Genomic DNA, 14,160 nt, shown 5'->3' on the forward strand with positions numbered 1-14,160 from the left:
AACAATGGACCCATTGGAGTGAAACATAAGCATTATGCTAATCTTACACAGTCACTAACAACGCAGCACCACAAAGTGTATGATTTGCGGTGTCTCAAGATAACAGTGAAACTACTCTGAAGTGGCAAAAGTGATGCACCAAATATCATCTGATATGATTCAAACGTGGAAAGTTGTTTCATAGACAGAGCTAGTCGCAAGTTGGTTTTATTGGGGTCAAGTTGAGTGGGCTATCTGGTTCAACAAGTGCCTCAAAACTTGATAAGAGTTGTGGACTTTCACCTGTCTGATTACAATGTTTGCAGGGGATGTTAAAAATATCTCTCCTAATGCTTGCTTCCAAGTATGCTCCAGGCCCCCCAGGCCTCTCCTCTCTGCCTACACATGATCTATTCTACTGAATACTCCCATCCTCATCTTCTTCCCCAAGTTCATTTCTTATGGATCATTGAACACAGTTTAAACACATATCTGTGACCACAATCTGTGAATAACTACTGCTTCAATGTGATGCTGGTCTTTCTGGACTGGAAGCCTGAATGACGAGAGCTTCTGAGTCAGACATTTGTGACACTGTAGTTAAACTACAGGATGCATGTTAAAAACCTGCCATACACTTTACTTGCAGTTTGTGACAGGATAAACTGGAGAGTATGGTGTAAAGGGATCAAATGTTGGATTATGTACGTAAGGCCTATTTACGAGATGTCAGTGTTTATTATTGACATAAAATCAACTTTGATTACTTTATTTGATCAAACAACAGTTTCTTAAGTAAAATAAACTTTTTGATTATATTTTTTTACAATACACAATTAGTTAGTTCAAAAGATTTCAGTCTCGAAAAATCTCAATAATTTGGCTTAATGGATACCATGAAGAAGAAAAAAATGAATGACCAGGTGTCCAGGTTTTTTCTTAAGACTTGTGACTGCACAATCATTAACAGTCCACTTTTCAGGACAATGTTTGTTTGGTCTAGGAGGGCACAGATGTCAAAGTTCAAACTAACATTGACCTAACATTGACACTAGCATATCATCTACAGAAATCTTGGAAATCTTGAACCTAATGGTAGCAAACAGATCTCTTAAAATCAATGGTAAAAAATAGCTCCAGTTTTTCTCTTAGTTTTTTATATTGATTTGATGCAGAAGCAAAACATGCCACTTAATTATAACTAAATATACATTTTGGAGATTCCCTTTTGCATATCCGATGTTATTGAAAGACATTGTCGACAGACAACAACAAAAAGTTAGTAGCAGCCAGCTACTAGGGTAGGGTTAAAGGGATGGGTCCTGTGACGTCGGAGAATGCACTGAAATAACACACCATGCTGTGTCACAGGTGGGGGGGTGCTGTTTTAGCCAGTACCCTGCAACAGGAAAATGAGTTTATACATTTTGGGAAAACAAAACTGTATATCTAAACACTGGACACAGCTGGGGCACTCTGCTACACAGTGGGGGGAGGGATGGACGGCAGGAGAAGGGGAAAGGCAAGGATAGATGTGAAACACCTGGGGGCAATCACTAAGAATGAGCATGTGGGAGTCGGGTGGGAGTTAGGATACAGTGGGACGGTTGGTGCAGCAGAGGGTGTGTGTGGGGGGGGGGGGGGGGCGGGGTACCAGAGGTTTGCATTAAAAAGGTAACAGGGGTTGAAGAGGATAAACTGCATGCCATCTACACTGGAGCCACACTAGTTCAATTGAAGGGGACTGATGATATAGAAAAGGAGTGGGGTCAAAGAAAGAGAGAAAGCAAGAAAGAGAGCGTGTGATGAAGGGATGATAAGTTAACTGGAGAACTGCATTTGTTGTTTTCCTTCTGACCCTGTGACCTCAATCCAATTATTTAACTTAAGTCAAATGAATTTAGGTGACTTTTATACATTCATTTCAACCTGTTTTAAATTAGGGGTAAAGTGCATGTTGTTCAATGGTTATAACATTGCACTTAATGGTGACTAGTGTTAATGATTGGCTTAGAGAAAATGAGTCAGACTTCTTGGCATGGATATCGAGAGTAGGCAGTAAATGATTTCAAAATATTCAAGTCATAGGATCGTATGGAAAAGTTCCCCTTCGCAGCTCTGTACCTCAAAACAAGGTCACTGAAGTAGGTCGTGAAGCAAAGATCCCTTCTTATGACAAAGTAACGGCTTTTCTTGATGTAGCGTAATTGTTTATCAACACATCGATCGCATTCGAGGCATTCATGCCTTTGTGTTGTTTATATAGTACCAAGAACGATGCTGCCTAATTGTATACGTGGAATACGCTGTTTTCCAGGACATATTTACGGTTTCTTAGGCTACTATAGCTAAATCCTACACATATTAAATATGTATTTTATGATCATTGTTGAAATCCATGCCACGCACTTCGTTCCTTTGTGCAAATGGCCACAGACATAATGGATTAGGCTGATTCTGATCACAAAAAAAAAAAAAAAACATTTACAGTACAACGAGATACTACTGTGGGAGTTATATGACTTGTAAGGTGGTGCCGAGACGTGAAAGACGTGCGCAACGTGACTCCGGGAGATATTGGGCGGGGCCACAGCAGTGCGCGGGTTGTTTATCCTTTCCATAAATGAATACAATGCTTCTTGGGTAATCGAATTAAATTTCTTGTCCATCATTTATGGTATTCGGAGGTCATCCTTTCAAAGTTATGTGTCAACCAACACGCTGTCAAATCTCTGGGAAATACGCTTATTTGAACAACATCAACACACTCTACTGTAATATAATTGTTTGTACCATAGTGTCTGAAATTCAGTAAATGTGTGCACATATGTGGCCACTTTTAAACAGACTTACCATGCAAGCTTTTTCTAGAATAGTGTCAGTATAGGCCTCTATAATGAGAGTTTGAGTGTGGAATTTTTTGTTGGCCTAGGTCAATTTACTACTTTTACTGCTAGCCAATTTACTCTCAGAATAAAGAGAGCTAAACGAACCACAAACCTGCAAGTAATCCTCGGACAAACAATGAAGACTAAAGAATGCGGTTCAATATCTAGAAAAAACAACGACCCGGTTCCTGAATGGAGAGGGGAGATCGTGTTCTGTCCCAATTTGCCCTTTCTCCCTACCTGTGTAGGCATGATTCGTTTTTCGGAATGATTGCCAGAAAGGCTGTGTGTGCGTTATCTTGGCTGATAAATCAGCAGAGGATAGGTGGAGAGGTAAGGGATGGACAAAAGCAAGGAAGAAAGAAGAGAGGGTGGAAGAGGCAGTTGTAATACGTTGGTCATTGGTAATCCCATGCATTTGACGTGGGCTGGACTCCCGCTCACCCAGTCAACACTTCGTCTGCCCAGTCTGACCACACACAGTCAGCCATGGTATGACGCAATTGACTCGTGATACAGGGGTGACGAAGTTGTGCTGCTATATCTTTCGAATAATGACACAAATCTGTTTGTGTATCTGCCCGTGTATAGGATTTTAGGACAGTGAGTTTTCCAACGGTTGTCTCAAGAACCGGGCACGCTGCACAATTCTTATTTCGCTAGTGTCCTTTTTACAATCCAACAGAGTGCGGTGCCGAGATTGACGTTGTTTCGATAAGTATTTTCGACATGAAATATTTTGACGAGATTTGTCACCGACATAATCGCTGGCATGGTGCCCTATTTAAAGTAATTGGTATGGCCTATTTGTGTTTCACCGACATCGACGGCATCGCGGGAAATGTTTTAAATAGTTTTCCACAATTTAAAACTAAATGGACAGTTAATTAAATCTTCACATCCAAGATAAAGAGCTATAAATCCCAAACTGAATACTAGGGCTGGAGCATAGGCCTGTGCAAGATTGACGGACACGCCCCAAACGTCATAAACAAGCTTCACGGTTTGTCTTCTTTACAATGTGTGGCAAGATAGAAACAACAGATGTATACTGTGTGTACGCATGTGCATGTACAAAACTTTCTAGAGGAGGGGCACCCTGTGGTGTTTGTTTTGCTATACACTCTTTGCCCTCGACCTTTGCATCTTCTAGCTCGGACGTGATTGTGAACATCCATTCACCGAGGTTTCACCACAAACTCGAAGTGCCAAACTTGTGAGTCAGGTGGCTGAGCGGTTAGGAAATCGGGCTAGTAATCAGAAGGTCGCTGGTTCTATTCCCGGCCGTGCCAAATGACTGTGTGTCCTTGGGCAATGCACTTCACCCTACTTGCCTCGAGGGGAATATCCTTGTACTTACTGTAAATCGCTCTGGGGGAATATCCTTGTACTTACTGTAAATCGCTCTGGATAAGAGCGTCTGCTAAATGACTAAATGTAATGTAAAACATGGAACATCTGTGTGTACTTAGGCTATGCCATTTAAACTAATATATTGATTAAATGAAATACAAAGAGATGTTGCAGCTGAGCAATATAAAACATAGGTTTTGTTGGAGGAACAGATAAAAAATCCTAATTCTAAATTGGGACAAATGTAGTGGGTTCAAGGCTATCGTTGTCCTTTCTGTTCATGTGGTCTTGAGTTCAGGTAGCCCGAGTGCCCTGCAGGAGCACCACGTACCTTGTGTGGAGACCATTTTAGAAAATGAAATCCGAGTTACTACCTGTTTGCTTACCTTTCGCTTGGTCAGTAATCTTGAAATTATGTCATCGTTCTGGATGACAAGCATTTTGGAAAGAAGAGTCTAGATTATAAGGACATGCATTTCCAGGTGGCGTTTATACCCGTAGAATCCGACACAAAAGGACTATGTCAAATACTGAACATTTAACGTTTGCCAAAATCATTTAATCACAATAAAAATACAATACAAAATAAACCTAACATTACAGTGCTCAATAAAAAGTTGATGATCTTCACAAACGTAAATGTTGATCATAATCATATTCAGAGGCAGGATATTGTGCATAACGGCTATATGTGCCAATCATGAAATGTGGATCAAAGGATGTTTTAGTGTACTCAGCCATAGATCTAATATTGGGCTCAATACACATCCTCTTTGTGGGCCTCGCACTGTAAGCATGGAAATCACGGCCTATGTCGCCTCCTGTTGTGTAGATGCAGTAACTATCATCAGCACGGGGAACACGGTGCGTCTGAACAGGTGGGCAGTCCCAACTCAACCTCCTTTTCATTCCAACTACCCTCTCTTCTTGCCACGGGAGCTGCTCTGCCCTGACGGATGCGCTGCACACAACCGACGGTGAAGCGTGTCTGGGGCCACGGTTGCTAGGACAGTTTTTCCTCAGCAGTGATTCGATGGAGAAAGAACTACTGAACTTCTCGTGTTTCTTTTGAGCGTGGTGGGCTGCAGGGGTCGGCGAGTCCGTAACGCTGAGTTTGACTGGTCTGTTTTCAATTTTCACTGGGGAAGACCACACGGGGGATTGTTCAAGTATGCCCTTGAAGTGGCGTCGTACCATCTTCTCCGTAATTCGACTTTCGTCGACTTTCCAGTAGTTTTTCTTGGCAAGTGGCATATCTGTCCGCATTGGAACCTGAAATAAATGCACAAACAATAACTATTTTGTTCATAAGCGTGAGGAGGAGCAGATCGAAGGGTAGATAGGCTACTTCAATATAAAGTTAAACGCCTCAACATACCTTAATAAAACAGCTGTTGGTTGATAAGCAGACTCGGATGTTGTTCTCAAGTCCCTTTCTTTCTCCCGATACAATTACTTGGATCTTCTGCATCATCTGAAAATCAAAAAACATCATCAGGCCGAATTGTAGACTGTTTAAAAACTTACAGAGATTAACCGGTAAGTCAAGTCTGCTTTAGTATAGTATGGTAGGGTCTAGATATTTACCTCACTAAATGTGAGCATCCTGTCAGGAGAGTCTTGGAGAACTTGTGTGATCAGGGCCAGATAGGTCGTTCCCTTCTGGTATCTTCTTCGCTGAACTGCGCCGTTCGGGGGAACTTGGTGAGTTTGGTAAGTTCCAAAGTTCTCAGCCATGTTAAATGTCGGTTGTTGCAGAGTTAAGTATAGTCACTGAGCACTGATGTATCAACCTTCCTCCAACCTTCCTCCGTGGATCTGTAATGATGAAGTCCCAGACCTCTATAAATGTCCTGCAGGAACAATATAGGCTAGCAGTAGGTGTGCATTCCAAGTTAACGATTTCCTTTCATACCTGGACAAGGTGATAAACGTATAGGGCGGGACTCTGACAACGTCTCCAGTTGCAGCTAGGCCCCTCTGCATGCTCTGTTCTGAGTGACCAATCCCCCCCCCCCCCCCCCTACGGATTTCTATGAACCTGAACCAATTGCAAATTAAACTAAACTCAGTCTTAATCGAGGAGCATGGATTTTAACTAATCTATTCTTTTGTCCAAGAGGCCCCTCACATACCAAACGTTTTCACCCCATTTATCATTATTGTTTTGGGCAAATATGCGTCACTAAAGAAGTTAAAGCTAGCCGTTATCACCAAGGGATGCAGTTATTTTAAGACCTGTTTAAAGCACCCAATAGACTACAACTGCTGGTCTACCAACATGTTCAAATGTTCAATGAGCTTAAGCTATATTACAACCCATTTTAAATGATCATAGTCAACTCTAATCTGTTCAAATAGTGGTTCTCAACCCTGGTCCTGAAGTACCCACTGTCCTGCATGTTTTAGATATTTCCCTGCTCCAACACACCTGATTCCAATGAATGGGTCGTTATCTAGTTATGCAGAAGCATGCTAACAACCATTCATTTGAATCAGGTGTGTTGGAACAGAGAAATATCTAAACCATGCAGGACAGGGGGTACTTGAGGACCAGGGTTGAGAACCACTGGGCTAAAAGGTATTAATGTAAAAACATAGCATAGGCCTTTGGGTGTGTCTTTATATTTTCTGAATGTTTGCATGGTATATGTAAGTCTAAACGCATTACGTAGCTTAAATTTAAAATCAGTCAAGCCACGTTTAGGGATTTCCAGTTATTCTTAGATAACAGCCTATTCAAGATAATATATTTTCCCCATTCTTATATTTGGCAGTTTAGCAAAAATGTATCATCTAATGTTGTCAACTATGTACCCTAGTCCGATAGAGGTCTAGGCTACTCGTAGTCTCGTTGGATGTGCAGGACACGGTCATGCTTTTGAGTTAACAGTTCTACACATTTAGCAGGCTGGATGTAAATTATGCAGTTGACCTCTCCTGATTACCAGGACAATAGAAGGGACTAATGAGGCGAAAATCTCTGGAATGTGGGAGGCCCAGGAAAGTAGCTCAACCCCAAAAAACATAGGCCTAACAAGTTTTTAAATGCGTTTGAGCAGAAGCCCACATTCCAATGATCATCACCTAATTTCTAGGTTAATTGATGTGCACACCTGGACAGAGGGAACACTTAACATTGCCCTGCCTCACATTTGGTTGTGAATATTTGACCATTAACATCCTTTTTGCATGTCAATAAAAAGTGTGTCAGAGTAAAACATTTTTTTTTTACAATTCGATTTTTTTGGACCTTGTATGCTTGCTGCCCATTTCAAATAAAGAAAGATTTACCATTACAATTTTAAATACATTGCTACACCTCCATGCACATTCAGACCATTAACAGACACACAACGAAGTTCAAATAAAATGTCACTTTATTGGTCAGTTGTGTCATAACCATGTGTCTAAAATAAGCACAGCAGACAACAACCGTTTTATTCACCTAGCTACCACTGATAGCACATAAAACATGGTTTTATTGGACCAGTATACAACTGTTTAGACGGCCAATGATAGCATACAAAAGTTTTGTTAACCTACCATGAAAGTATAAAAACACTATTTCTATGCTCCTTCTCACACCCAACTTTCTAGGACAGTAGTGACACTGATATTAGTTATGCTTTAACAAGCATGTATGCATAATTCTCAATTTTCTGATATTGTAAAAACAGAGTAAGATTCAACTGAGTATTAGTGTTGTACACGTGACAAAACAAAGGGAACGTTTGGTATACCACTATAACTTAACGCTACATAACATACTTTAAAATAAAAATGTATAAAATGATTCAAAGAAATGAATGATTGTGAGAGCCAAGGCAAGCTGAATCAGTACCTTAACAGAGACTGAGTAAAAAAACAATAACAATAAAGTAGAAAAACAACCACTATAAAGAAAAGAGCAAGGCTAATACATTTGTGATTCCATCTCTAGATTCACCTCCTGTGCAGTCTTTAGTCTAAGCATCCAGCTTCATAACCCTCCTAGTGTTCTCTCCCTCATCATCCTCATCCCCACAACTTCCACTTACTTTTCCACGGTAACCAAATCTGTGTGTATTCATCATGTGTCAGGCACTTTCCAATATCAATACTCTCCCTCTCAACCTTCAGCAACTCCACTAGCCAATCACAACACAGCTGCAGATGATAGAGGCCAATCACGATGCAGCTTGATCCCAACTACAGCTGAAGGGGGGGGTGGGGGGGAGAGACTGTTAGGGGGACATAAAACACCATCTCCCCCTTTCCTCCACACAAACCACCTGGAAAAGCCCCTCAACATCAAGACAGACTGTGTGCTCACCTATTTTATAAGTCAGTGTCAAACCAGGCCAGCTGGCTGCTGTCCATCAGGTCCTGGGAATGGCCCAGGTCAGGCAAGGCATCGCCATGGTGACCCAGGTCGGGCAGGGCATCGCCATGGTAATCGCCACCCTCCATCATGGGGTCCAGCAGGGAGCCCTGTCCATAGGCAGCAGGGTAGGCACGGTAGACTCCATCTGCAGGGGGAATGGGGTTAGAAAACATGACCTCATACATTCAGGAGGAGGGCCAGAATGAAGGAGAGCCGGCGGAAGATATTCAGGTCAACAGAAAGGAACGAGGCAGGGATAGGTTTGACTCACCATCCTGTCTGTAGCCCAGAGGGTCACCCTGTGTTCCCAGGTCCAGACCCAGGTCCCCTGTCTTGAGAGACACACACACCCCATTAACACACAACCTCCAATCTGCAGTGTAAATACCCCAATGTGCAGAGTGTGCGTGCACGGCCGTACCTCGTTCCACGCCATGGGCTCCGTCCTGAACAGAGAGCTGGTGAGCTCCACAGACAGGCGTTTCTTGTAGTCCTGCGGTTTGTCCTCAGACATGCGGAACAGCACGGCGGCGGCGTACGTGGCCACCCCCTCGTTGCGCGAGTGCAGCAGCTCCGTGAGGGGGGCCGTGGCACCCTCTGCCTCGATGGCCTCCGCCGCCTCCTTATCCTGGGCCAGCTCACAGAGCACGCCGGCTGCCACGCGCTGGATGTTCTCTACTGGGGAGTAGAGCAGCTGGGTGGGCCGTGGGGGCGAGAAAGAGAGAGACCACAGTTAAAACAAGGCCTCCCCTATAGAAGATCGATCAAAAGGCAATCATCCAAAGTACTGTAATTAAAAGGTCAGGGTGGTCGAGGTTTACCTGTACAAACAGTGGAATGGTGTTGAGTCCTCTAATGACGATGCGGTTGTGGACGTCCCTGGCCAGGATGTGCAGAGCTCCGGTGCATCCCTCCACGATCTCCTCCATGCGCACACCCTCCTGTGTGTGTGGGTGTGTGTAAAAGAAAAAGACAGTCTAAAGCACATTGAAGAAAAGGGAGAATCTAAGCTAGGGAGTTACAAGTGGAGTTTCTCTCATCTTAAAACTAGCACGTGAGTTTTTGTCTCCGTACCACAAATTGTTGCTGGTTTCCTCCCATGCTGGTGCGTCTCTGTGTATCCTGGTGGGCTCTTACCAGCAGCTGAACCAATCGGGGGATGGCTCCGTGTTCCCGCAAAGCACTGTGATTGGCCGGGCACAGCGCCAGGTTACGGATCAGACCCACGGTGGCCTAGCGGGGCGGGAGGAAGGACATTTAAGAGGACTGTGGGTGACGGATACTGCCAAGAATGAGTGCATTCGTACCTTGATCAGTGGCCAGTGGGAGGGCGGGTGCAGCAGCTTGACCACCACAGGCAGGCCGTAGTGCAGCCGCACGGCATTCTGGGCCATCTCTGCATCCTGGTGGCGGGAGGTGAGGTGTCTGAGGGCACACACGGCCGGCTCTGTGATGTCTTCTCTATCCCCGGCTCTCAGCACAGTACGCACCAGGGCCTCGATACCACCCACCTGACAACAAATCACATAACAGTTCTACTTAACCAGTCAACAGCAAACAGCCTCCTGTACTGGTGCTACTACAAGGGGTTAGGATGCCAAGAACGACAAAGGCTTTTGAACTACTTCCAGCACATTATTGAGCAGTGAGTGTGTGCGCACGCTCACCTGGCAGACCATGAGCTTGTTGCTGTAGTTGTTGCAGGTCAGGTTGGAGAGGATACCGGCAGCACAGGTCACCACGTTAATGTCATCACTGCCCAGGAGCTGGACCAGAGTCCCAAGCAGGCCCTCCATCCCCTCCTGGGATAGGTCGATAGGAGAGAGAAGATAGACAGCGTAGTTACAGAAACGTGACAGCTATACTCCTTTTGCATTTGTGTGAGTGTGTGTGTGTGTGGGAATGCATGTGCACTGTGTTGAGTGTGCGTGGGTACGTGAGCGTGTGTGCAGACCTGTTTGGTGGCAGCGTCAGAGAGGTTGCGGAGCGTCCAGAGGCAGTTCTGGACCAGCCTCTGACTTGGGTCTGTCAGGTGGAGCCCCATAGCCTGCATGCCTCCTGGACACCAACAACACCGTCATTTACAGTCACAATGATAACTAATAAAACATCAGTCAGCAAAGTGTGTGTGTGTGTACACCCACCGGCCTCCACAATAGCAGGCTTGTTGCTGGAGCAGACAGACAGGACCTTAAGCACTCTGCTGGTTGTCCACAGCAGCTTCTCATAGGTGAAGGTCCTCATGATGTTGACCAGAGCTTGGGGACCCCCACTGGCCAGGATGATCAACTGCAACACACACAGACGATGTGCAGTGTTAGGTTAAGGGGAGTGAGTTCTGGAGTTTAGGTGTGCACACTCGTCACACGGTGCTCTGCAAGTAGCCCGTGTGTGTCCCACCTTGCTCTCTTGGTTGCCGTACGCCAGAATCTGCAGGCAGTCGGTGGTGATGGCCAGAAACTTGACGTTGGTGTTGGCGAGCAGGGCCACCAGCTTCTGCAGGCCTCCGGCCAGGCGCACCGCCATCTTGGCTCCCTCCTGGTGCAGCAGCAGGTTGTGGAGGGTGGTGATGGCATAGAACAGCACAGAGTCCACAGGGGAGCTGGACACACAAACCCAAACGAGAGGTTTCTTAAGCACCAATCCGAGACGGAGGCACTAGAAACATTTTTCAACTAATAAACGTGTAAATATATACACCTCGGTACAGCCCACTGTATGGGATGTTGTTCCTAATCCTCATTAGATCCTCCCCTTCCCCCCTAGCATCATCCCTCCTCCCTGGCCCTCCCTCCTCCCACCAACCAGCCCTTCCCACACGCCAGTCCTCCCCCGCACTCTCCCACCCTCTCCTCTCACCCCAGCATCTTGACGAGGGCAGGGATGCCCCCGGACTTGAAGATAGCGAGCAGGCCCTCGCGGTGGTGGGACAGGTTGTGCAGCGTCCCGGCGGAGCAGCGGGCCGTCTCCACGTCGTTGGTGTTCTGCATGGCGCGCACCACGGCTGACACCATCTGAGGCGAGCGCATCAGCGCGTGGCGTGACGCCTCCTTCTTTGACAGCTGGTGCACCATGACGGCAGCCTTGTTCACCACTACCTGCAGGGGGGTGGGGGGTTAGAGGAATGTAAAACAAGGTGGAGAGAGTGCAGCACCTACCCTTCATAAGCCCCCTTTGTATAGCTCTGAATGCATCACTGTTTGCGTCGCGTGAGGGAGATTACCTGGTCCTCGTCGTTCAGCAGTTTGGTCAGCTCGGGGATTGCCCGTGTGGCCAGCTCAGCGTCGTCCTGGTAGTTGATCAGGTTGACCACGGCGTGCTTCAGCATCTGAGATGGCTCGGCCAGCCGCTGCACGGCACTGGGGTGGGCAGCGTCACACTGGGTGGGCAGCATCTGCAGCCCCTCCTCCAGGGTCTCGGGAAACATGGCAGCCCGCACACGCTGGGCCCTAGTCATAGCATATCCCTCCATGTCTGAGACAGGAGAGGGATGACAGTTAACAGTTATTCAACAATGGGGCTTATTTCTACACCATATCTGATGTTTTAAGTGGTTGTGTGTGTGTATTTATAAGTGGTTTATACACCAAAGATTCCCCACCACACCCTATCTGGTTTTATCAGTGTGTTTTTTTCCTAGTGTACCTACCTGTGGGCTCAGGTGTGAAAGGCTGGTTGAACTCCCAGTCATACAGCCCTGGGTCTTCTTCGACATCGGGGTTAGCCTTCCCGCTCAGAGAAGGGGCAGAGGTGGTGACCCCGGATTGGATGCCAGAATCCAGGTAGGACTGCTGCTGCCACTGGCCCACAGCTGCCTTACTGTCACCCATAGCCATGTCCAACTCCATTAAATCAGCTTGAATTGACCAAGGGAGAGGATGACACATGAACATTTAGGACATATGGCAAAGTAAAACATGTAACAAACTATTTACTTAACTCTACTAAAAAGGTTACCCATGCATATTTTTAGGGTACTTGCCCATCGTTCTGTATCACCCTTAGCCTGCACAGCTTCCAAATCTGCAGGGTAAAATAGTATTTAGGCTACACAAGCACTGGTGTAAAATATCGAGCAGCTAATTGCTAGCTAGCAAGTTATAGCATTCCACGTTACCACCTGCTGTAATGTTGGGCAAAACATACTACAACAAATTAAAGAACGCAATGTTGAGTAGGCCTAGTCACCGTCGAAGGATTGTGCTAGAACAAGTTAATACATTTACCAAACTAAAGAAGCTATGAACAGTTAGTTGGCTACTACTGAACAAAAGGTAAGAAAAATACACCGTGGTGCTTTCACAATAATGCAGAGGGTATTCCCAGGCCAGCCTGAACACAATTCGCAATTCAGCTGCACCGAACATCAAAGGCATATTTCACCCCCTCCCCCACCGCACCACAACGCCAAGTTACAACCTCTCAGCTTCAGTAAACTCCCAACGCCCCGCACCCTTGTTGTAGCAGAACTCTGAAAATGATCAGTTAAAACGTCAGCTAGCGCGACTACGACGGACTACATATAATGGAGCCAGCATTAACAGCGGACTAGACGAAAAAAAAATTCTGGTTTGCTTTTATTAGTGGCAAGTATAATTTTAACGTACGTTCTTTACTTTCTCAGAGAACCGAACAGTTATGCCGGCTAGATAGCTGGTGGTGCAGCTAGGCGTAGCTAACATAAACAACTCATAATAATGTTTAACATTAGCAGCTGGTTCATGAAACTATGCTGACCATTTACAGCAGGGTCGGCAATAAATGGAACAACTAGATGCACATGGCAAATACTAAGCACGAGAGTGACTAAAATTCGTTTTGAAAAGCAGCACTGCGGGGAAAAATCTAGCAAGTTGCTAACTAGAAGCTACTCGCCAGAGTCCGATATGCAGTATATAAGCAAGCTAAGACCCACTGCACCGGGTAGCCAGCTTTCCCACATCCGAGATGTCTTTGCTCCCGGCTCGACAGCTAGCAAACGTTAAGTAAATAAGCAACGTTAAACACAACAATAAACGGACATCTGTCAATCTGAAACACTTACCTGGGTCTAAGGTGCACCCTCGTTTTTCTCTCACTGTCTTCCTTCGATGGATTGGCTACAATTCCGTGGCAAACCACCACAACACAGCCTTCACTGCAGATCCTTAACAGTGGAGGTATCTAGTCCCCACCCCTTGCTTCTCGGCTCTTGATGGATCTTGGTGGTATTGCATTTCCGCTTTGAAACTTTGCTCGTTCCGGGGATTTTATCCCAAACTTGCCTCTGTCTTCCCCAGTAGGCTATTTTTTGTGTTCTCAAATCTGGCTCGAAATACTACGTTTTCACATGATAATTTTTGCTAATTTAAAAAAGAATCCGAAATGGGGAAACCAGCACCCCATTAATATTTTCGCTTAAATCAAAGATGGCACGAAGTCGCGAGAACGGCGAGCCACTCCATCCTATTGCGCAAGACCGGACCTGCCGGGAATTACTCATGGCGCGGACGGCATCTCGGGTTTTCAAATCTTAATGCGCCACTGCGCACTTTACATAGAAACTTACGTCACCCTAACTTTAAACAGAGTTAA

General features: G+C 45.5%; 2 protein-coding genes across 5 annotated transcripts; both read right to left on the minus strand.

The window, feature by feature from the left end:
• Positions 1-4,830: 4,830 nt before the first annotated feature.
• Positions 4,831-6,312, minus strand: si:rp71-45k5.2 (uncharacterized protein LOC560783 homolog). 2 transcript variants are annotated; one of them, XM_047018714.1, is made up of 4 exons: positions 6,136-6,312; positions 5,808-6,038; positions 5,599-5,694; positions 4,831-5,492 (listed from the first exon to the last, which is right to left on the minus strand). In XM_047018714.1, the coding sequence occupies exons 2-4, from the start codon at positions 5,955-5,957 to the stop codon at positions 4,848-4,850; spliced, it is 891 nt and encodes a 296-aa protein (XP_046874670.1). In that variant the 5' UTR covers positions 5,958-6,038; positions 6,136-6,312; the 3' UTR covers positions 4,831-4,847. The 2 variants fall into 2 exon arrangements, with proteins under 2 accessions (XP_046874670.1, XP_046874669.1); XM_047018713.1 differs by having other exon boundaries at positions 5,808-6,217.
• Positions 6,313-7,582: 1,270 nt separating this feature from the next.
• On the minus strand, positions 7,583-14,042 carry LOC124466784 (catenin beta-1-like). Of its 3 annotated transcripts, none has more exons than XM_047018646.1 (16): positions 13,631-14,042; positions 12,569-12,609; positions 12,236-12,442; positions 11,810-12,060; positions 11,446-11,684; positions 10,987-11,188; positions 10,731-10,875; positions 10,541-10,644; positions 10,254-10,388; positions 9,894-10,097; positions 9,724-9,819; positions 9,408-9,527; positions 9,008-9,280; positions 8,858-8,918; positions 8,536-8,731; positions 7,583-8,417 (listed from the first exon to the last, which is right to left on the minus strand). In XM_047018646.1, exons 2-15 carry the CDS (start codon positions 12,570-12,572, stop codon positions 8,541-8,543), a joined length of 2,232 nt encoding a protein of 743 aa, XP_046874602.1. In that variant the 5' UTR covers positions 12,573-12,609; positions 13,631-14,042; the 3' UTR covers positions 7,583-8,417; positions 8,536-8,540. The 3 variants fall into 3 exon arrangements, with proteins under 3 accessions (XP_046874602.1, XP_046874600.1, XP_046874601.1); XM_047018644.1 differs by having other exon boundaries at positions 9,661-9,819; XM_047018645.1 differs by having other exon boundaries at positions 9,661-9,819; positions 12,544-12,609.
• Between the last annotated feature and the right edge of the window lie 118 nt (positions 14,043-14,160).

The sequence above is a fragment of the Hypomesus transpacificus genome, chromosome 4, assembly GCF_021917145.1.
Source record: "Hypomesus transpacificus isolate Combined female chromosome 4, fHypTra1, whole genome shotgun sequence".
NCBI classification, from domain to species: Eukaryota; Metazoa; Chordata; class Actinopteri; order Osmeriformes; family Osmeridae; genus Hypomesus; species Hypomesus transpacificus.